Genomic DNA, 22,797 nt, shown 5'->3' with positions numbered 1-22,797 from the left:
TAATTCAAATTATTTATTATTTTAAAGTTAAATTTAAATTATGTGTATGGTAAGTAAATAATAAGGTAAGTGAAATATAAGGTAAGTATTATTATTAAGTTGAAAGAAATTCAATTGAATAATGGATATATGTGTGGAATTGAAATGAATATTGACTTGAAAATGAAAAAGTAAATTTGAATTGAATTGTGATTGAAAATGAAAAAGTGAATTTGAATTGAAATGTGAATTTGAAAAGTATGTGTTGGTATTGAATTGTGTTTTGATTAGTGGATGAAAAAGTATAATTGATATTGAAAATGAATTCTTGAAAATTGGATTGTGAAATTGAAATACCCTATTAACTAGTCGGACTGAGTCGGATATAATTGGCATGCCATAAGATTTGGAAGAGTACAGGATTTATCAGCCTTGCCGATCAAGCACTTTATGTGTCATACATCAAGCACTTTATGTGTCGTATCAGACACCTCGTGTGTCGTTTCAGGCACTTATGTGTCGTATACTGATCAGGTACTATGTACCATTTTAGGCACAATGTGTCGTACTGGTGTGTTTGGGTTGGAATCCGTGTATCCGTCAAAGTCCATATTGTTAATAGGGTGAATAATTGAAATGAGGAAACCAAATGAATTTGATCGATTGTGGTATTAAATATGAGAAATTTTAAATTTTAAAATTGTGAATTGAAATTGAGATTGAAAATGAAAGGCATGAATTTAATGTTTATGTAGTGATTGAAATTGCTACATGTGATATGTGATTGAGATTGAAGAATAGCTAAAAATTGTATTGTTATTGTTAAATAATGAAAGTTTATGAATTAATTGATATTTAAAAAAAAATCGGATAGTTACATGCTTGGTAATTATAATTCTTTATTGCTATTATAATTTGAATTATGGTAATACCATTGAGTATAAAATACTCAGCGTACGGTTGTTTCCGTGCGCAGGTTGAAAAGGGGTCAGAGTTTCGGTTCAGCATCCAGGACAATCCCGACTCTAGCATAAAGATTTTGGTGATGTTTTCTTCCTTTAATTGAAAGTGGCATGTACATAAGAATTATAATGGGTATTTTGGTATGTTATATAATTTTGTTGTAAAAAAAAATATTTGATGTTTTGATGATTATATTAGTAAAATGGTAGAATTTATTTATAGCATTGGTATCGAATTGAAATGGCTTGATTAGTTTTATGAATTAATTAGAAATGATAATAGGATTTTCATTAATTAAGTTGTTATGTCAATATGTCAAGTATAATTTAAGTGTATAAATGTATTGGTTGAATTACTGGGATTGGTTTGGTTGCGATTTAAAATTTGTAGGGGTTTTATGTAAAAATAAGCAAAAATGCTGCCGAAATTTATAAAAAAAAATTAATGAAGTCAATTAGTACAATTTATATGAATTCATGATTTATTTTAATATGTTGGTTATTTATTTAAGAATTATTTGTAAATTGTTTGATATGTCTGGTAATGCCTCGTAACCCTGTTCCGACGACGGTTTGGGGTTTGGGGGTGTTACAATTCAATATTCCAAGAGATCATATACATTACAAAAACCAATTCAAAAGCTAGGTCCATGCCATTTATAAAAAAACATAGGGAGACTATACAAACTTTGCTAAGTCGAGGGCTGCAGATTGAATGTCGAATCACTTCCCGAAACTTTAAAATCCACCTATGTAATATCCCGAAAATTACTACAGTAAGAAAGTAGGTATCCTTAATATAGTAAAATAAAGAAATAAAGTGACAAAAAAGGAAATTTTGAGTTATGGCAACATTGGGAAGTACATTATGATATATTAATTCAAGAAAGGATTAAATCGCAAAAGTGAGAAAAGTTTTGTTGATCAAGAGTAAATACTCAAAATTTGAGGGGGTAAAGTGTAAATATGAAAAAGTTGAAAGACCAATAGTGCAAATATTTTAAGGGTGGAATAATCTAGAAACTAAGGAAAATGGATGAATTAGGACCAAATTGAAAAAGTGAACAATTTTGATGGATTAAATTGTAATTTTATCAAATTAAGTGATGACTCAAGGATGAAATTTTTAAAGATTATGAAGGGCAAAATGGTCAATTAGAAGAGAGAAATCTAGAAGATAATGATGGTGTTGGAGATATTTTAGATTAAATAAATATTAGTTTATTAAAATTTTAATTTGATTTTTAAATGATATTTTATTAGTATTTTATTTAGTATATATATAAGAAAAGGAAGATGAAGAATCATCATCCCACCATTTTTCTCATGCACCAACGTGAGAAGAAGAGAGAAAGAAAGAAAGTTTTGCTTTATTTACAATTTGGTCCTTTACTATGAAATTTAACATTTTCTTTCAAATTCTTTGGAAATTTTCATAACCACCCAAAAGAAGAAGTGAAGTAGAGACATTAGAGAGTTAAAATATCATCTTGGAAGAAAGAAATTGGAAGTGAAAGTGAAGAAAATGGTAGAAAAAGTGAGGAAATTAAAGAGACAAGGTAAGTACTTCAAGAAATTTACTTTAGTTAATTTTAATCAAGTATAGAGTATGCTTAATTAGTTGAATTAATTGTGAATGTGCTAATATTATGTATGAAAATTAAAATGGTATATTGAAGTAGTAGAAAAGAGAATAAATTGTAAAGTAAACAAAATAAGTTATGTGAATTTGAATGTTTAAAAGAGAATACAAATGAAGTGTGATGATATAAAAAGTGAATGTGTGGAAAATTTCAAATTACAATAAGGACTAAACTGTAAAGTGTAAAAATTTTATGTGTGAATAAAAGTATTGTGTTAGGAAGTTTAAATGGAATGTTAAGTGTTAGGGAATTAGTTACAAAATCAAGTTAAAGATTGAAATCAATAGGACAAGTATGAACATCAAGATTTCAATATATATTTTTAGTTTGATATTATTGAATAAGTATGAAATTGATGTTAAAATAGAGTTTATTATATAAGATTATATGTCTTGATATGTTAGTGAAGGAAATAGGAGGAAGTGATGGGAAATATTGTAGAGAAAGGAAAGGAGGGTGTTATAAATTTGATTATCAAAATTTTACAGTAAAATAGTTTTGGATAGCAACAATAGTCTGACTTTGAAAAATCACCAAAAATTTTTGGAATCGAATTAGAAGATGAATAAAATGTGAAATTAAATCTTATTGAGTCTAGTTTCTCATAGAAGAAACGGTGTAAGCAATGGAATTGCAAATCATGAGATATAATAATTTTTTTGAGATAAGGTCAGAATGATTTTGGGTTCCCCTGTTCTGACTTTGGAAAATCATAAAAAATTGGATAAAAATAATTAGGGGCTTAAATTTATATGTTTAAATTCTTAATGAGTCTATTTTCAATAGAAACAAATGGTGACATCATCCGAATCCCGTACGAGGAGATAATTAATTTTTAGTGAAGAAGAGTCGAAACTATAAGACAATAGAACATGGATGAATTTAAAGAATAAACTGTACTTATTGGCCAAACCAAAAATTCTGAAAATTTTATGGTAAGAATATATGTGAGTCTTGTTTCAAATAAAATTAATGGATTTCAATTCTAAGTTCTGTAGCTTAAGATATAATTGATTTAGTGACCATGACTCAAGCGAACAGCTTGTTATGAGTAAACAAGTAAATAGTGGTATTATGTATATACTAAGGATGTGGAATGGAGAGGGGTAGGAGGAAAATATATGATTAATCAAATAGCATGAGTTTTCATTAAAAATGGCTAATTTGCATGTTTTAGGTTCAGGGACTGAATTGAATAAAAGTAAAAATTTTAAGGGTAATTTTGTAAAAATATCAAAAAGTGACCAAATTGCATGAAATGAATTTTTTATTATTTAAAATTAATAAAGTGAATGAAATACTAATTTAGATCAAGATTTGGTGGAAATTCATGGAAAAAAAATTACCAAAATATCCCTAAATTATGGTATTTATGTAATTTAGCCTAGTAAGTTCGTATGAACTATATTCTGTATAATTTTAATTAAAGTGAATGTTATTTGGTGATGAATATTATATAAATATGTGTTTTATTATTGGAATTGAATTATTATTGGTAATATGTATAATTATTAGATGCATTGAAATGATTATCGGAAGCTCGATTAGGTTGGAAGCTTGTTGAAGATATATCACGCTATCCATTGGTTCTATCGGTAATTTTGGATGAGTTAATTCTGGTTATAATGGCATGTATAAGTTAAATTGGCCAACTTTAGCTCATTAATGTTTTGATTTTGATTGGTTATAAATATGGATGCTTGATGAAATGAAATGTCTGTAAATTAATTTGTAAACTCCGGTAATGCTCTATAACCTTATTCTGGCGATCGATACGGGTTAGAGGTGTTACAACCTATACATGCGCATGGAATAAAAACAATCTGGAACTATAGGTACATGCTGAATGTAGATTGAATGTTGAATTTGAGCATTTATCATGTTTTCAATTTCTAAGTTGTCATGAGGGTAACTATTCCTAAAGTTTCCTATTTTTCCACATCGAATGTAGATTTTGCAGATGCGTTCATAGCGGAAGTCAATCTACTTCTTGGTGCCACCCTCCAGTTGGATAGTGCAACCTACGATAAGAGACCTCTAAAGATTTTATCAACACAGACCCTTAGGAAGTGGATGTTGCATGGGTGACTAACATTGTCACCCACTTGAAGTATGTCACTTGCAACTTACCCTAATTAGGTGCAATTGAAGACTTGAGATATTCCACCGATAAGCCTTAAATTTGGATATAGATAGGAAGCGATGTGAAAAGATCAAAGTTGAGGTATGTGTTGAGAATCTATCCCATCAACAATCAAGGGCCCTCTTAATGGATGAACATTGGATTAGACCATATAGTCAAAGCGAATGAAACAAACACATTGTCGTTTGAGGAGATTGTTACATGACCTTAGAGATTTCAATTTTTTTTAATAGTCTTTAAAGGATTAGAAGAAAAATTGATTGTAGTCATGAATATTTCCAATGAGGAAAATGTTCCAATGGGCTTTGTTGTCTTCCAATTCACGTTTGCTGAAGGCAAAATTGGATCTCTTCGTACCAAAGCATTATTGTTACAGCCCGATTTTGACCCTAATCTGAACAGTGGTTTCGGGACCACAAATCCGAGTGTTAAAAATATTTTAATATTATTTTCTGTGTTAATTATGTGTGAATTTACATGTGTGAAAGTTTCGTGAATTTATTTTATTGTTTGTGTGCTTAATTTGAGAAAAGGGCTTAATCGCGCAAAATGAAAATTTAATGGTTAAATATGAAAGTGCCTAATTGTTGTTGTCTTTATAATTTAGAGGTTTTATGATGTAATTAGCCCACTAAGTAAGTTAGTGGGTGGCAAAGGACTAATGTAACCTTATTATATATGTTATATATATATATATTAGTAAATGTTAATATAGTAAATTAATAATAAGGTTAATATATGTTTAATATAAAAAATTAAAAGCCATGTTCTTCATCTTTTGGCCGAATTTGAAAGAAAATAAAAGGCTTTAAAGCTTTGTTTCATTCAGCACTTCCAAGTTTTGATTAAGGTATGGATTTTGTTCAATTTTTGATGATTTTTATGTTTTTGAGATCGTTGCTTCGAATACTATCCGACCCATGCTTGAATTTTTGATTTTGATGAATATTTTGAGCTATGCCATTGATGAATAATTGTGTTTTGTGATGTTTGATAATGAATAATGAAAGATATTTTTTAGATTAATATGTTTTGTATTGAAATTTTTGATAAAATTGAGTAATTAGGGCTAAATTGCAAAAATAATATTTTTAGAGACTAAATTGTGAAATAAATAAAATGTGTGGACTTAGATGGACTATAGAAAGATTCAGCCTAGCTATGGTATATGCAAATTTTGTGTATTTTGTGTTTTATGCAATAGGGACTAAATTGTAAAAAATGTGAAATGTTTGGGGTAAAATGGTAATTTGCCCATTTATGTGTTTTTTGGATTAAATTGAATGAATGTGTGTTTAAGTTAGTTAAATTTGAATTTATTTAGATCAAGAACGGAAGAAAACGGAAATAGATCGGGGGAAGTTGAAAGTAGTCGAATAGTCGATTATACAGTCCGTCGACATCCGAGGTAAGTCTAAAAGCATATAAATGATGTTAAATTTGCAAATATATGAATGTTATTGGTTGAATTGAATTTTGTGGATTATATGTGTATTGGTAGAATGTGTATTAAGCAGGAAGTTTTATTTCGTGTTTGATTCGATCGAGATTCAATGTTCGAAAGCCCCGTACGAACCTTAGGAATAATTAGGATATATTTGTCATGACTTAGGATTCCGATATGTGTTTTCGTGTAAGACCACGTCTAGGACGTTGGCATCGACTTGTGATTCGTTTAAGACCCTGTCTAGGACAGTGGCATCGATATGTGATTACATGTAAGACCACGTCTGGGATGTTGGCATTGTACGGACTTTTCGATTATCTACGTATCATTTTTAATTCTAAACAGTTCAACGGGCAATGTGAAACAAATATCGAATGGGAAATTGAATAAAAAAATTCAGGTATGTGTTAGTTAATTGTTCATATGAAATAAGGTAAGTAGATTACTGGAAATGATATTAAGTTATGTGAATATTAATTTTGGGTTAACATATTTGAACATACATGTGTTTCGGTTTATTTATATGTTTGTGGTAATAAAATTGAATAAATATATATGTGTATTTGATTGATTATATTCGGCCTTGTGGTATATGTATAGGAGGTTATAATGTGACCTAGTTGTAAATGATAACTAGTATTTGATATTATGCACATTCGACCTGGTTAACATAATGTATTATGTAATCGTTATTATATTTGTTTTGCTTATGACTTACTAAGTTTAAATAGCTTACTGTGTGTGTGTATTCTTGTTTATCTTTGTTTTATAGATTTTGGTATATCGATTCGAGCTCGGGGATTGTCAGCAAAGTCTATTACACTATCGACTTTTTTTTGGTATTTTGTTAAATTTTGAATTCGATCTTATAGCATGTATAGGCTTGCTTATGTTGGTTAGTTTTGGATCATGTATATATATGGCCATGCGAAAATGGCCTAATTTCCATGCTTAAATTCGGTTGGGTTAAAAATGGCTTAATCATTATGTTTAAGCTTGGTTTTATATGTTCTCAGTTGAATGTTCAATATGTTTGGTTTCAATGGTTCGACCATGGTCTAAGTCTATTTGGTATAGTTGATAATTAGTATGATTGGTATCTTGATTATATGTCTTGATTGGTTACGTCATGAATAATTTATGAATTAGTTTATATTAGTAAGTTTAAAACATAGTAAGTATGCTTGTAAGTTTTACTAAACAAATCGGCTAAAGAGTATGAAGAAACATGATGTATATTTGATTATGATCTAACCTTTAATTTGAAGTGGTGTTTATGCTATAAATTGGTTGTTGGATAAGTTTCGTTGTGGTATGATGTTGAATTGATGGAGATGTATGCTTTGTATTAAGAATTGGTGTGGAAATGATAGATGATATACATAAATGTTGGTCATGACATGTTAATTGAAATTATATATATATATATATATATATATATATATATATATTTTATATATGCATATGTCATAATGGCTATTGTAATGAGTTGGTCGAATAAAGACAAGTTGGTATGATAATTATATTATAGATGGAATGATAGTTCATTTTGATTATTCATTATGAAATAATATATGTATATTAGATCTTATGAGTTGCACCAAAGTTGTTTATATACTTGATTAATGAATGGTAAACAATGGGTTTATGATGTATTAGATTGTATATTGGCTATATAGGTTCGGCTATGATAAAATATTACTATGCTTGAATATACATTTGATTATTAAATGGTATAAAATGGTTCGGTTGGTTAATTTGCACAAGTATTGAAGTAAAATGATTGATAATCAATTTATGATATATATGTTTTGATTTATGTTTGATATATACTATATAATGTTATATGCCGAGATATGTCTTAAGTGTATAAATGCCATTAATGTTAAGTCATGTGGTTTGGACATCTTTATGTATTAAGTACTTGTAATATGTTTTATTGCACATTGTTAAATTGAATACGTGATTATTTAGATGAAAATAATTTGGTTAATTATTGAAGCATGATTGATATGTGTGTTATGACAAAATAAAATAAAATAAATCGATTTTGGTTGATTATGTGATCCATATATATATACACGAGTTTGCTTAGTGTTTGTATTCAAATAAATGTCTGTTTTGAACTGTGTTATATTCGGTAATGCATCGTAACCCTAATTCAGCGACGGATACGGGTTAGAGGTGTTACAATTTATGATAGCCCGAAATAGGGCCTAATCGGAATAGTGGTTTTGTAACCACAAATCCGAAGGGAAATAGTTTAATTTTATAAATTTTTATTAGTTACTGATTGATTGAAATATTGTGTGAAAATATGAATAGAAAATTTTAATGATTTAGTGACTAATTGAATTTTTAGGACTAAATTGAGAAAAATGCAAAGTGTGTCTAATTAGTGATTAAATGACTTAATTGAATTATTGCATGAAATTGGAAGTGTTTATGTGGCAATTAGACCATAAATTAGTGATATGGACACAAAAGAGTAATTCTAGAAAAATATCTAAGTAATGGGTCAAGGGCATTTTTGTCCAAATTGAGAAAAAGACAAAATAAAGAGAAAATGTGTCCATCTTCTTAAAAATCAGAAGCTTGCTGCCGAAAGTTTCATGTTACCATAGCTAGGGTTCTTGATTTTTCTAAGCTCAATTGTAAGTGATTTCTTGCCCCGTTTTTAATTATTTTCGTATTTTTATGCTTATTGATGCTTGAATTTCATATTTCTACTATTTAATTTAAATGAAATTAAAGTTTAAAAATTGACCCATTCATGATATAATTGTAAATTGATTAGTGATGTTAGATAATGAATGTTTGAAGTGTTAATTACAAGTTTTACTAGATGAATTTTGATGAAAATGTTGAAAAAGGGCTAAATTGTGAAAAATGGTAAAGTGCGTATAAAGTTGTGATTTTGTGAAATTGAGGGCTGTTATGAGCATGAAATATGATTTAGTGAAGTTTGAAATTTAAGAATTTAGTGAATTTTATTTTTACGAGCTTAGGGACAAAAGTGGAATTTTTGAAAAGTTTTGGGGAAAAATGTAAATTTGCCAAAATGTTGTGTATGAATTGTATTTGAATGAAATGTTGATAAAATGTATTAAATTGTGTTAATATAGATCAAGAAAGAAGAAATAGTGGAAGTGATCGGGGAAAAGAGAAAGTTATCGACTAAATTACAAAAATAGTCGTTTTGCATCCGAGGTAAGTTATGTGTAAATAATAGTAATATATTTTATAAATTGTGAATTTTATTTGATATGTGAATCAATATTGAATGTGGAAGGAAAATTGTTCATGAATTATTCAAGTGATAAAATGTTAAGTGTAAATTCCCGGTTGAACTTAGGAATAGAAGTGGATACAAGTGACATGTCACTAGAGATTAGTGTTACAGTGTTACAGTGTTACAGTGAGTCCTGGGTGCTGGGTGATCTAGCATGTGTTGCAGACACCTGACAACTTGTGTGAGCAGGCCCGTGGACATTTCCAATGTTATTGATCAGTGGTAGCTTCGGCTACGTTTCAGTGGTAGCTTCGGCTACATAACAGTGGTAGCTTCGGCTACATTTCAATGGTAGCTTCGGCTACATAACAGTGGTAGCTTCGGCTACATATCAGTGTTGCACTTATGTGCTAAATCTCTACGTATCTGTGTATATTCCGAGTGTTCAACGGGATTAATAATGAGTTAAAGTGAATATGAAATGAAGTGTGTATACAGGTACAATTGAAAGAATGAGCATATGTGATAAATGTTAAGTGTGAAAATGTATATGAAAGTGAATTGGTAAGATTGTGCATGTGTAAGTGATTGAAATTGCTAATGTTTTGATTAGTTATATGCTAAAAGTGTTATTTATTAAATGAGTACCTATTATTTACATGTAACTTACTAAGCTATTTGTAGCTTACACATTTTCTCATTTCCTTTGTTTTATAGTGATTTGAACTTGATCGAATTGGGGATCGCTTGAGCTCGATCACACTATCATAATCATCTCGGTATTATGTGCTTTTCAAAATGTTTAAACTATGGCATGTATAGAGTCTTAATCATTTTGAGTATGTTCATATGATATGGCTAAGATTAGCTATTGAAATGGTTAGTAAAGATTATGTTTTGGTATTATGTATGTGTAAATGGTAGCTAATACAAAGAAGCAGTTTCTTTGACAGCAGCAGTGACATAAATGTGAAAAATCACCATAAATAGTAGAAATGGAATTAGAGAGTGAATTATATATATAATTAAATATTATCAAGTCTATTTTATATGAAAGAAACGGTGTAGGCAAAGGAATTCTTTATTTTGAGATATTTAAATTTTAGTGAGACAGGGTCAGAATGGTTTTTGAAGTCTCCTTTTCTGACTTTGGAAAATCATTATAAATTGTACAGAAAGAATTATAGGTCATAATTTATATGTATAGATTCCTTAGTGAGTTTATTTTCAAAAGAAATAAACGGTAACCTTATATGAATTCTGTACAATGAGATAATTGATTTTTAGTGGCAAGAGGTCAGATCTGTCGAGCTGTGAAACAGGGTATACTTTAATGAATAAACTGTACTAATTGGTCAAGTCAAAAATTCTGAAAATTTTATGGTAAGTAGGAATATGAGTCTAGTTTCAGGGAAAATTTACGGATTTAAATTTTGAGTCTCGTAACTCGAGTTATAATTAAATTAGTGACAGTCACGCAGGTGGATAGTTTTGTTGTGAACAATGAATTTAATTTTAAAAGCAAATTTTTATGCTCCGAATTGGTAAGTTAAATTGGATGACATCTCGTACTCGATTCCAGCGACGGTCTCGGGTAAGGGGTGTTACACAATTATTTAGTGGATGAACTTTACCTGAATAAAGTACTGCATATTGTTATCCTCATTAGAAGAAATATTTAACTTTATGCTCTAATACCAATTTCAATCTCATGTGGGTTTAAAGGAGTAAAAAAGATAGATTTGGGTTTATGACGAAGCGAGAACGAATGTAAAGAGAATGGGGCAAGGGAAGTGTTGCATGCATAGTTAGAAGGAGAAATATTGATGGAGGAAACATATTTGGATATTTTTGCCACTTAAAATGATGAAGGCTCATGTTTAGGATTGTGATAGATTTAAAGAAACGAGGGGTGATGCCCAATCCAAATGACATATATTAGGGCATCATAAGGAAAAAGAAAAAGCATGAATGGTAAAATAAATCGTCTAAGTAATGATTAAGGGGGAAAACAAAGCGTAGGCGATTATGAAGTTGAGTCATGCGACAATTAGGTAGACAATAATTTTGGGAAGTGGAAAAGAATCCAAGGGGTAAAGGTAGATAGATAGAAAGGCTCTTCTAGAGAGAGAAAGAAAGTATCCATTAGACTAATGTCTAGGTCGACTTTTTATGGAATAATATGGAAAAAATATATTTACCTAAATAACATACAAAATTTTATTTACCTGAATAATATGGATTTGTATTGAGGATTCCCAAATTGTCATGTTGACTGGCGATTTGGGGTGAAATTGACGTAATTATATCTAAATCAAACATGGCAGAATGTGACTTACTTTGGAAAATCAAATCTCTAAATGCCACTTTTTTCCTTATTTTATCTCATCGTTCAATTTTTTATAAATAAAAATTAGTAAATATTCAAAATAAAAAATTGAGTGAGTATCAAAATCAAATATATGAAAATGATCATTTTCTAATTTTGATAAATAAAAAATTAATAATATGTTTAACCTTTTATTAAAATTTTCATTTACCAAAATTTAAAATAAAAACGTGGTAATTTTCATATATGTGATTTTGATACTCACCAATTTTTTTCTTGGCATAATGACTTATTTGGTCCTTCAACTTTACAAAAAAAAAACTCATTTTAGCCCTCAATTTATTTATTTTTTGTCTCTTTTAACCTTTAAACTTGCATTGTTTGTCAAATCACCCCAAATTTAACAAGCAATAACTTTTCCATCCATTTCGGGTAGTAAAAATGAAATCCCTCTTACAAATTCTTCACCCAAACACACTCTAAGGGACACGAGAAATCATCTTAACCTTACTTGTGGAATTTTTTTTCTAGTAACAAAATACTAAATGATAGTCCGTTTTAAAATTATCATATATTATAATATTTTTATTTTAATTGATTACAAATAGAAATAAAATTATAAATTATTATAAACAATATATTTATTAACCTTAAGAATAATTTTAGCAATTTTTTTTTTCAAAAAAGAAATTAGGCCTAAAAAGTTTTCAGTATTCTTGGGGCCAACAGGATTCGGTCCCAAATGAATGGGGCGATGGCCCAACTAATGAAGGAAATGAAAATATCGAATTGAAAGCCGCTTAGCATCACGAGAAACATCTATCAGATCAGAAAAATAGCGTAGAGAAATTGAAGTTGACTGGGGCTTCACCGAGAGAGCAGAGCCCTACAAGTGTGAATGAGGATTAGCACTGAAAATATATGTTGAGATGGAAAGGCCGAGAAACTGTATAAAGAATTTTAAAAAATGATGAATCTATCATCCACAATGAAGGCATATGGATGCCGCTATTGCGTGTCACCATTAAAGCATCTCTTACACACCACTAATCACCATCTCCGTTTTCGACCACGCTCTCCTCCCTTATTCTCTTCTTCATTTAACAATCTTAAGCTCCCTAACTTTAATCTTCTTCTCACTTATAACTCTCTCTTCTTCACCACGGAGGTATCCCTCTCTCCCTCTCTGGCTTTATCATTTTTGCTTTCTGGGTTATTTAATGTGATCATGTTGGAAGTGGGTTTTTCCAGAAATGATGACCTTGGTAAAGAGTTTTTTATTGAGTTTTACAATAATATAGTTTGTTTTTGGTGTTTGAAAGCTATGAATTGAAGGGACAGTTTTGAGAATTATATAAGCAATGATTATCAATGAATTGTAAACAGAACCTGGTTAAAGAGTCTAAAGAGCTATGCTCATATGTGGAAGGCACATTTGAGTGGTGTTGTTGGAATTGTTGACTGCAACCTTTAATGGACTTGTATACCCATGATACTCATGAATGACACAGCTTTTGATTCGGTGGTAAAAGTAGAGGAGAAGTTGTTCATTGAGTTGGGCTGTTCTTTTGTTCAATTCAAATGAGTGAGATTCAGTGCTTAACCCTTGTCTTGATAATTTGTAGCACTTGTGGGGTCGAAGTGGGATGAACACTAACAAGAAAATGGTGGAGCATTTGCAGCAGTATGGGGTGATTTCATCCGAGAAAGTTGCTCGAGTAATGGAGACTATCGATAGGGCGTTATTTGTACCAGATAGGACCCCAGCTTATGCTGACTGTCCGCAGGAAATAGGTTACAATGCTACCATTTCTGCACCTCATATGCATGCTACCTGCCTTCAATTATTGGAGGAAAAATTGCAGCCTGGCATGCATGCTTTAGATGTTGGCTCAGGTCCTTTTTGCAACTCCACACTTTTTTCACTATATATATATTTTTTTTCTTTTGAATCTGAGTAACAAACGCAATATTTCTTTTTGTAAAACCATCAGCAATCCATTCACGAGTGGTTTATGACTTTTGAGGCAAAAAGAGGGGCATTAAATGGGGGGAGTTGGGGTTTTTGGGAGGATCATTGAAAAGAGTTATTACTGTCATTGTATGCAGTCTCTATCAACTTTAGCATCTCTAATTTCTTTGTTCTGTAGGAACTGGCTACTTGACTGCTTGCTTTGCAATGATGGTTGGACCACAGGGCCGAGCCATCGGTGTTGAACACATTCCCGAACTGGTTGCTTCTTCCATAAACAATATTGAAAAATCTGCGGCGGCTCCATTGTTGAAAAAAGGCTCTCTTTCGATGCATGTCGGCGGTATGTACTTATCAGGAACTTGCAGTATTTTAACATACTGTGCTCTAAACTAAACTGTAATTCGAATTCTCAACCTAGGTATTGCATCTCTTGGTTCGAGACTGGATCTTTTCATAAAGAATTCATTTATACCTTGTCATGGCTACAAATTGGATCATCTAAATCTGTTTGTGACTCCATGTTTCATTGAATGCTTATGAACTGATTATGTTTCATTGACATATAGATGGAAGGGAAGGTTGGCCAGAATGTGCACCCTATGATGCTATACATGTCGGGGCAGCAGCACCGGAAATGCCTCAGGCACTCCTCGATCAATTAAAGCCCGGTGGCAGGATGGTGATTCCTGTAGGAAATATATTCCAAGATTTGAAAGTAGTTGACAAAAATCCGGATGGCTCGATTAGCATCCGAAGCGAGAGTTCTGTCCGGTATGTTCCTTTGACGAGTCGTGATGCTCAGTTGCAGAGTTAATTGAATTCGGAAAATGCATCAATTGGCTTAAAGCTTGTTTGAAACTTTATCCATTGTGCTGCAGAATGCTAGTAGTTTAATGGTTCATTTTCCATAATGCTACTAGTTTAATGGTTCATTTTCCATAATGCTAGGAATATATCCCCATTATGGGATATGAGTATGTTTACTGTTTCACTTCTTATGTTTTCTTTTATTCGGATATAAATATTTTAATAACATCTGCCGATATTATCTAAAACTGACTTGAAGAACACAGTACAACTCTCATTTCTCATATATTTAAGGAAAAACAGATTTACAAAGAATTTGTTAATAAGATTGCTTAAAAGAGTTAAGAGATATCTGTATGAAAGTTTTGTCATTTGACATGTTAAATGATACCTCAATATATAAACTCAATATCTCTAAAATTGCAATCACCTGTTAGATCAAGTGTCAATAATCCGTTCTCAGAATTGTATATGAATTCCTCTTCTTCCATATCCACCATACAAGACCTTGGTTTCAAGCTTGTATAAGCTCCAAATCTGCCACACCCTCGAACTTTGATTTTGATTAACTCTGAAGAATTTTTCATGTTTTCATCAATGGATTCCACTGCTCCTCCTGAATTGTACATGTCAAGCAATCCTATGGGGGCAAAATGAACACCCTCACCCAATACCTGTTTGACATCGTTTTAAAGATTACTACAGATATGTCAGATATTTCAAGAAAAAGAAAAAGAGTGGTGGATGGATTTTGCTCACTCTGATTGGGGAAATGGTAAATGTTTCACATTTAAGAGTGGCCAATGTCACTTTAATATTTCCATTCATTGGCAATCTGGAGAGAGATCCTGCAATTGAAAAAGAAAAAGGTTAATATATATGTGTGCGCCTGTGTTTTAATTTCAGATTCAGCTTAAAGGTTAACCTGAATTGAAGGCATATACTGCAAAATCTCCATTCCAGTTTTCCCCTGCAACATCTTCAATGAACTCGACATCACAGGGACTAACGTTGCCTGAAATGACCAAAGGTGTGCTTGGCATGTCTTTAATTGTTTGTTTCAATGGCCAACTTCCTGCTCCTTGGCAGTTGAAAACACCCACCACTCCACTTAATTTGTTCAAGTTCCATATCTTCAGAAGACTGCAAAACACTTCATATTTGTTGGTATATATATATATTGAAAGTGAAATCTGTAATAAGCTTTCAGCATTTTCTTCTACCTTTTTCCATCCATGACAGGGTCTCTGAATAAACAATCTCGAGTGGGACGGCCAGCATGTTTAGCTCTTAGAACCGATCCATCAGGCAATACCAGCTTTCTTAGGATCTCAAAATCATGATTGCCTGGCTTGTCACTGTGATAATAAGTGGAGAAATTATAACAATGTTCCTATTCTCAAACATAACAAGAACAAAAAATTATCAAATAGTTGTGGCTAACCTTACATACACTGCACAACCCCCTATTGCCCTTGCGATACCATGGAACTCAGCTGTGTCATGTTTGCTCTGCAATAAACAAGAAAAAGAACAATAGAAGTTCGGTTGTGCCATGTGATAAGCGAGAGGAAGTCTTCTATGTGATCCAGGGTAGAAGATAGGGGATACTGAAGGGATTACAGATATTGGGATTCTAAGCCCGAACCTACTGGATGCCACAGTTTAAGTCCTGAGGGTGATTATATGAACTAACTAGGTTAAACCCGGAGTTCTGAATGTGATTCAGATGTTAAATGTGCATTCAAATGAAAGTTTCAATGCAAAAGAAAAACAGCATACATGGAACATGTCCCAATCTGGCACCACAATCTCCCCAAGAAGTAGACTGTTAAAAGCAACAGATGCAATATGTAGGGTCTGAAATGTTGGCTCTCGTGGCATGAAATCTTCCGATGCTCTTGCAACCGCACTGGTTTTCCAACTGAAAATCATACAAACATTTTATTATCAGTACTTACATTCAACTTAGCAACTTGGGAAATATTTTGATTTGATGATATAATTTTACCTATAAATTGAGTCTGAATTATGACTCATACAACATATCAGATTATTATCTTTGAAGTTTCTTGATGTAGATTGTTCGAGTGCTTGTTGATATCGTCTAGTCAGTGAAACTCGTCCACCGAAGCCAGAACCTAAGGTCTCTATCAAATTCTGGGCATCTACCTTGACTCCATCGATGCCATTGCTGGAGAGATAGCTATGGAGATCATTGTAGAAATCAAAGATTTTCTGAGGGTCGATGATCCCCACACCATACTTCTCCAAGCTGTCCGGGATAATGTCTCTCAAGTTCCCTATATTACCAGGTGATTGGATTGGATAAACAATCTTTGGATTGTATTTTTTCATTGTTTCAGATGATGGAAGTACACCTCCCCAATAGCCAGTTAAAGCATGCCAGACGTATACATACCTGCATGCATTAACATGTAAGTTTCATCATAAAAATACAGCAAAAAACAGCATAAATCCTGTGTTAGTCAGACTTAGGGTGAGTGCCAGACTTGGGTACTTTCAAGGAAAATGAAGAGTTGTAGTAACATAGCAATAGAATATTACTAATAGAGAAGTTTTCATCTCCAGAATTGAAACCTTACTTTAACCCATATTTTCCTTTGATCATGCTGATGAATTCATGGAGATTGTTGCACCCGGCTTCCGATTCCAAACTTTTGAACTTGCTGTTTTCTTTGATATCTACTAATCTAGTTGCAAACCTTACAGAGAACAAAAGCAGCAAGAAGCATGATTAATAAAACAAGGCTCGAGCTCGGTACATATTCAAATACGGGTATGGTGGTATGAGCCTTCAAATATATGAAAAAAAATACCCAACACTCATCTCGAGTCTGGGCACATTAGCATTACTTACTGTGTCCCTTCAATGAGTGGTTCTCCTTCTTTATGGAACTCGTTTACAGTATCTTGCCATCCATCATCAATGATTAGGTACCTTGGAGAACAGCCTCCATCTGAGAAACTGCCCAAGTTACAGAACAAAGATCATATGTTGTATGAGGTTTGTAATGAATTTGGAAAAACGAAAGTTGAGTTTTATTTATTTATTCTTTTAATACCTCTGAAGACCCTCTTTGATGTCTTGAGGGTTCACTTCAGTATAAAAGGCATCCCAAGTGCACCATCCAAACCAGTCCAAATGTGCAGGGATCTGTTCATCAAAACATCCCAAATTTATGAATGGAACAAATGTTGATGTGTACAATGTTCAACAGTGTAAGATTAATAAAATACCTTCTTGTTTTCAATATGTCTGAAAGTGCCCTTGTGCTTCTCCAATATCCTACACAAACACAAACAATGTAAATGTCAAATGACAACAAATTGCAGCAGATAAGACATTGGTAATCAGTTTCGTGTTTGTTTTTTTTAGCTTACTTTATGGAATTCTTAATGAGTTCAAATGGATTATCTCCTGAACTGATGAACACTGGCTCCAATATTTGTGAGTTCTGGACATTGGCATCACCTGGAACATTCAAACAGTAAGCCTATAGGCTACTACTGTATAATGTGAGCATGGAATACGAATATGTCCTATTTTAAGAAATATGAAGATCGTAACACGATTGAACGAATAGAAAACTTAAAATTATAGATAAAATACCAACCACTTTCCGCACAAAATTGGAGCTCATTTGCAGGAGTTCCTTGCAAACTTGTTCGGAAATCACCATCCAAGACGGGCAAGAAAAGAACATAGAAAGTGGTGGGTGTGGGAGGACCAGAAGAATCGTCATCTTCAACAATCGATTCTTCTTTTATTTCCAGAAGAAGCAATTGAGTCTCCAATGGAATTTCACTGCCAGATTTCCCATACCCTGGAATCATCCACCATATTTTGAATCTATACAGACATAGATGCTTGTATCCCCTGTAATAATCAAAACCAAAAAAAGATGAAACCAAAGTTCATGAAAAAGGAGGCAGATTCGTATGAACAAAGTGGAGGAAACTGGGAATTTACTCAAGGATCCCAAGAGTGAAAACATGGCGAGAAGTGGAAATGGGTGAAGTTGAACCCAGAAAAGCTGCCCCTGAAATTCCCGGAGAAAGGATTATGTTGGTGGGAACATGAGTTAAAACCACCTTTCCCCGCACCATGAGGCAGCCATCATTCACACAGGGCGCTGCTGTGATTGTCATTTGTTTGAGGAAATCAAAATGAAGAAGAAAGAAGAAGCGTTTGACAGGTTTTTCAATGGAAAGGGCTCAGCTATTTATATGTTGAAGTAATTCAAACGGCGAAGTATAGTTATCCAAGTAAAATGTGAACTCCAAGAATGAAAGCGTGTGGTTAGACTTGGATTGATGATGACGAAGGCGATGTTGTCGAGAGTTTGGTCTGCTGCATGTTTGGGTCCTCTTCAGTTACAGCTTGCAATGCCACGTCAAACACATCAGTTTTGGTAAGATGTTTATCTACATGCTTTCATCGGATTCGGTTTTATCTGGTCGGATGAAATTTAGTTTTAACTCTAATCAAACAACCAATCAAAATATCTATCCTTTTATTGTTTTAATGAGTTAATGTTACTCTTTATTTAATTACTAATTTAATTATGAAAATACTGAAATTTATTTTTTAAATTTATAATTAATCTATATCTTATTATTATATTTAAGCACTTATTAGGTTAGTGTTATTTTTATTCGGTCACCAATTTAATTATAAAATTATAAAATATTTTTAAAAAATTATAATTAAGTAACATTGCGACATTTTTATTTTTTATACTTTTATATTGTTTTAAAATAAAACATTTAAAATTACAAATTAAGGATCAAATATGTGTTTAATAATATTAAATACAAATTTATTACCTCTTCAATTATATTCATTATTGAATGAATTTTTAACATATAATATTTTTTCACCTAAATTGTAGATGTGACAAAATCTAATATATATATATATATATGATACTTTTGACGAGGGTTATAAGCTTTCAACAAATTGGATTCTTTTTATGTCTAAGGGTGGGTTTGGATGGGCGATTGGGTGCGGTGCGGTGCGTTTAGCTTACTTTTTGTCTCACGCTACAGTATCTAATCGCACCGCCACCACTGTTTTTACACTAATCGCAGGTAAACGCACCGCCCATCCAAACTCACCCTAAGTTTATAGTGCATGAATAAGCCATAACAAATCCAATTCAACCTGAAGACGGGTTTTTTACAAGAATATTATAAAAAAATAAAAATTTACCAAAATATTATAACTTTTTTTATTTACCAAAATATATAATTTTTTTTATTTACCAAAATATATAAAAAAAATAAAAAAAATCAAATCGATGTGACAATTAACTGGTCACGCCAATGAGATTGGCGGCACCAAAGGTGCCAAAACCATTGGCGGCACTAATGGTGCCAATACCATTGGCGGCACCAGTTAATAATAGGGGGGGTCGGTGGTGGGGGGCAGAAGGAGAGGGAAAGAAAGAAAGAAAGAGAGAAAGAAAGGAAGAAAGGAGAGGGAAGAAAGAAAAAGAAGGAAAGAAAGGGAAAGGAGAAGAGAAAAAAAGAAAGAAAGAAGAAGAAGAGAAGGAAAAGAGAAGAAAAAGGAAAGAAATAAGGAAAGAAAAGGAAAGGAGAAGAGAAAAAAAAAGAAGAAGAAGAGGGAAGGAAGGAAAAAAAGAAAAAAAAGGTAATTTTATTTATAAATTTATTTTTTTGTAATATTTGTGTATTTAAAATTTATGTTATTTCATTATAGTTATTTTATTATTTTATTTAGCATATATATTTTATGAAAAATGTTTAGAAAGAAAAATAATGGTATGAACATTGTATGTTGATTAGGGATTTTTTTATGAAATTTATTTAGGAATTTGAAATTAAAATTTTAGGAAAATAGCATTAAAAGTAAAATGACAAAGAAGTATGTTTAAGAAAACATAAAATACGAAAAGAAAAAACGGAATTGTATATTTATCGAAAATAATAAAATGCGGAAAAATGCGAAAATGCACATGTAATAGATTTCAAACATAATAAATTGAAATAATGTAAAATTATAAAATAAAAATTTACGATATTTACAAAAAATAAAATACGGATAAAAAATACGCAGAAATGGTCAAGTAAGAGTGTATTACTTTTTTTAAAAACATCAATAATATAATTTATACAAATAATTGAAACAAAATGTACTGAAATAATATAAAATTATAAAATACGAAAATAATATAGTTTTATTTAAAGTAATAAAAATCGAAAAAGTAATAATACGACCAAAGGGCAGGGGAAAGAGTTTATTGCGGCTTTTTTAGCAAAATATTACAAAAAAAATACCAAAATTTTATAAACTTTTTCTTTATTTACCAAAATAATAGAGGAAAAAAAAAGGGTGATGGAGGGAAAAAAAGGCGGCACAAATATGTGGCTAATTACCTTTTAATCCCTGCTTATTTATTATTTTCTTTTACTCCCCCTTAACACACTACATTAATAAATTTCAAACATGATGCACTGAAATAATGTAAAATTATAAAAGACTAAGTTTATGATATTTTTAAAGTAATAAAATGCGGAGAAAAAATACGAACAAATGGCGTAAGTAAGAGTGTATTACTAACTTTTATAAAATTCAGAAATAATTAATACAAAATATTTCAAAAAATGTATTGAAATGATATAAAACAATAAAATACGAGAATAATATAATTTTATTTAAAGTAATAAAAATCGAGAAAATAATACGAGCAAAGGGCAGGGGTAAGGGTTATTTTTTTACACCAAATTAATTTAAATAACACACTAGAGTAATAAATTTCAAACATTATGCATTGAAATAATGTAAAATTATAAAATTAGAAATTATGATATTTTTTAAAGTAATAAAATGCGAAGAAAAAAATACGAATAAATGGCCGAAGTAAGATTTATTTACTAACTTTTTTTTCAACTTGCAGGCATCGCAATGGCTCGATTGATACGAACCGATATTAGACACATATCTGATGCGGCTAATAACGCGGTATGATTTATTATTTGTTAATCAAGAGTTCTATTTATTTAAAACGATATACGCAGATATACAAATAAATTATGTTATCGTAATATTTTTTCGTAATTTTACACTATCGGGACTCGTTCCGAGTATTAAGGGTCGTGTCGATTGCTTTAAAGATAGCTCGAATGCACGATTTATGCCGCACTGAGCTAGCCGATTTGGGTCGAAGAGCATTGATCCGGTCCTCCGACTTGCGGTTTGATTTATTATCTACGCTATTAGAGCGGTGGCGTCCGGAGACCTATACTTTCCATTTTCTGTGCGGGGAGTGCACGGTGACCTTGGAGGATGTTGCAGTGCAGCTTGGGCTCCCAATTGACGGAGTCCCGTGAACGGAGTATCTTCATTCACCGATCCTACCGCGGCTTGCTATCAACTCTAGGAGAGTCACCAGAGGATGGTGATAAATATTTTTCCGGCATAAAATTTACATGGCTAAAAGCCAAAATATGTGAATTATCAGCGACCGCCAGTGAAGGTGAGCTGATGTGCGCTGCTCGAGCGAACATCATGCATATGATAGGGGCAGTACTCATGCCTGATGCAAACGGCGACAGTGTGCATTTGTCATACTTGTCCGTGCTAGCTGATTTCTCCACTGCTAGATCGTACAGCTGGGGTTCTGCCGTTCTAGCGACGCTGTACCGGGAGCTTTGTATGGGCGACAGAGCTGCAAGTTAAAGACATCGGCGGATGCCTCATACTGCTGCAGTCATGGGCGCTTTATCGGATGCCGCTTTTGGCACGCGTTACTCACCAACCCTATCTGTATCCACTGCCACTCAGGTGATAAAAATATTACAAATTGTCATTAGTTGTCCTGAATAATATATATGGTAATGTTACCAACCCTAAACCCTGTACTAATTTTTGTAGGTGGGCGACCCGTCCAGGCATCGAGAAGTCGAGTGATGTCCCGATATACCGCCTTAGGATTGAACAGCATGCCCGGGAAGGGGTAAGCTGCTATTCTATTATTAATGACATCTATTCTATTTCTATATCTTACTCACATGTTATCGGTCTAACTCGTTACAATGTTATTACTCATGCAGTTTTTATGGATGCCGTATCGGAGGCCAAAAATTTTGAATGTTGTACCCTCGTCCGCACTCGTTGATTCCCACATATGGTGTACTAACACACCAATAATAAATTTCAACATCGTCGAGTGGTATCATGGCGATCGGGTGCTTCGGCAGTTTTGGTGCATCCAACCTATCCCGGATCCGCCG

The 22,797-nt window shown here is 32.2% G+C and overlaps 2 protein-coding genes across 3 annotated transcripts; one reads left to right on the top strand and one right to left on the bottom strand.

The window, feature by feature from the left end:
* Positions 1-12,587: 12,587 nt before the first annotated feature.
* On the top strand, positions 12,588-14,765 carry LOC105764759 (protein-L-isoaspartate O-methyltransferase 1). Of its 2 annotated transcripts, none has more exons than XM_052625381.1 (4): positions 12,588-12,903; positions 13,361-13,529; positions 13,886-14,050; positions 14,277-14,765. In XM_052625381.1, exons 1-4 carry the CDS (start codon positions 12,703-12,705, stop codon positions 14,522-14,524), a joined length of 783 nt encoding a protein of 260 aa, XP_052481341.1. In that variant the 5' UTR covers positions 12,588-12,702; the 3' UTR covers positions 14,525-14,765. The 2 variants fall into 2 exon arrangements, with proteins under 2 accessions (XP_052481341.1, XP_012438964.1); XM_012583510.2 differs by having other exon boundaries at positions 12,591-12,903; positions 13,361-13,631.
* A 5-nt stretch (positions 14,766-14,770) lies between these two features.
* On the bottom strand, positions 14,771-18,876 carry LOC105764758 (probable galactinol--sucrose galactosyltransferase 2). The gene is made up of 14 exons (XM_012583509.2): positions 18,512-18,876; positions 18,156-18,418; positions 17,923-18,013; positions 17,779-17,827; positions 17,604-17,695; positions 17,399-17,506; positions 17,124-17,243; positions 16,529-16,939; positions 16,300-16,441; positions 15,962-16,029; positions 15,741-15,875; positions 15,443-15,660; positions 15,277-15,365; positions 14,771-15,191 (listed from the first exon to the last, which is right to left on the bottom strand). The coding sequence occupies exons 1-14, from the start codon at positions 18,688-18,690 to the stop codon at positions 14,910-14,912; spliced, it is 2,247 nt and encodes a 748-aa protein (XP_012438963.1). The 5' UTR covers positions 18,691-18,876; the 3' UTR covers positions 14,771-14,909.
* Between the last annotated feature and the right edge of the window lie 3,921 nt (positions 18,877-22,797).

This window comes from Gossypium raimondii, chromosome 12, assembly GCF_025698545.1.
Source record: "Gossypium raimondii isolate GPD5lz chromosome 12, ASM2569854v1, whole genome shotgun sequence".
NCBI lineage: Eukaryota > Viridiplantae > Streptophyta > Magnoliopsida > Malvales > Malvaceae > Gossypium > Gossypium raimondii.
Note: the sequence above shows the minus strand (reverse complement) of the source record. Positions and strands in the feature narration are given on the sequence as shown.

Bases quoted from the DNA above. Each gene is read 5' to 3' on its own strand.
- LOC105764759 (XM_012583510.2), top strand. From the start codon at position 12,703: ATGATGAATCTATCATCCACAATGAAGGCATATGGATGCCGCTATTGC. The intron at 13,632-13,885 runs GTCCTTTTTGCA...TTTGTTCTGTAG, and splicing joins TGCTTTAGATGTTGGCTCAG to GAACTGGCTACTTGACTGCT. The intron at 14,051-14,276 runs GTATGTACTTAT...ATTGACATATAG, and splicing joins TCTTTCGATGCATGTCGGCG to ATGGAAGGGAAGGTTGGCCA.
- LOC105764758 (XM_012583509.2), bottom strand. From the start codon at position 18,690: ATGACAATCACAGCAGCGCCCTGTGTGAATGATGGCTGCCTCATGGTG. The intron at 17,244-17,398 runs GTAAGTAATGCT...GTTCTCTGTAAG, and splicing joins CCACTCATTGAAGGGACACA to GTTTGCAACTAGATTAGTAG. The intron at 16,030-16,299 runs GTATGCTGTTTT...TGTTTATTGCAG, and splicing joins CAGATTGGGACATGTTCCAT to AGCAAACATGACACAGCTGA.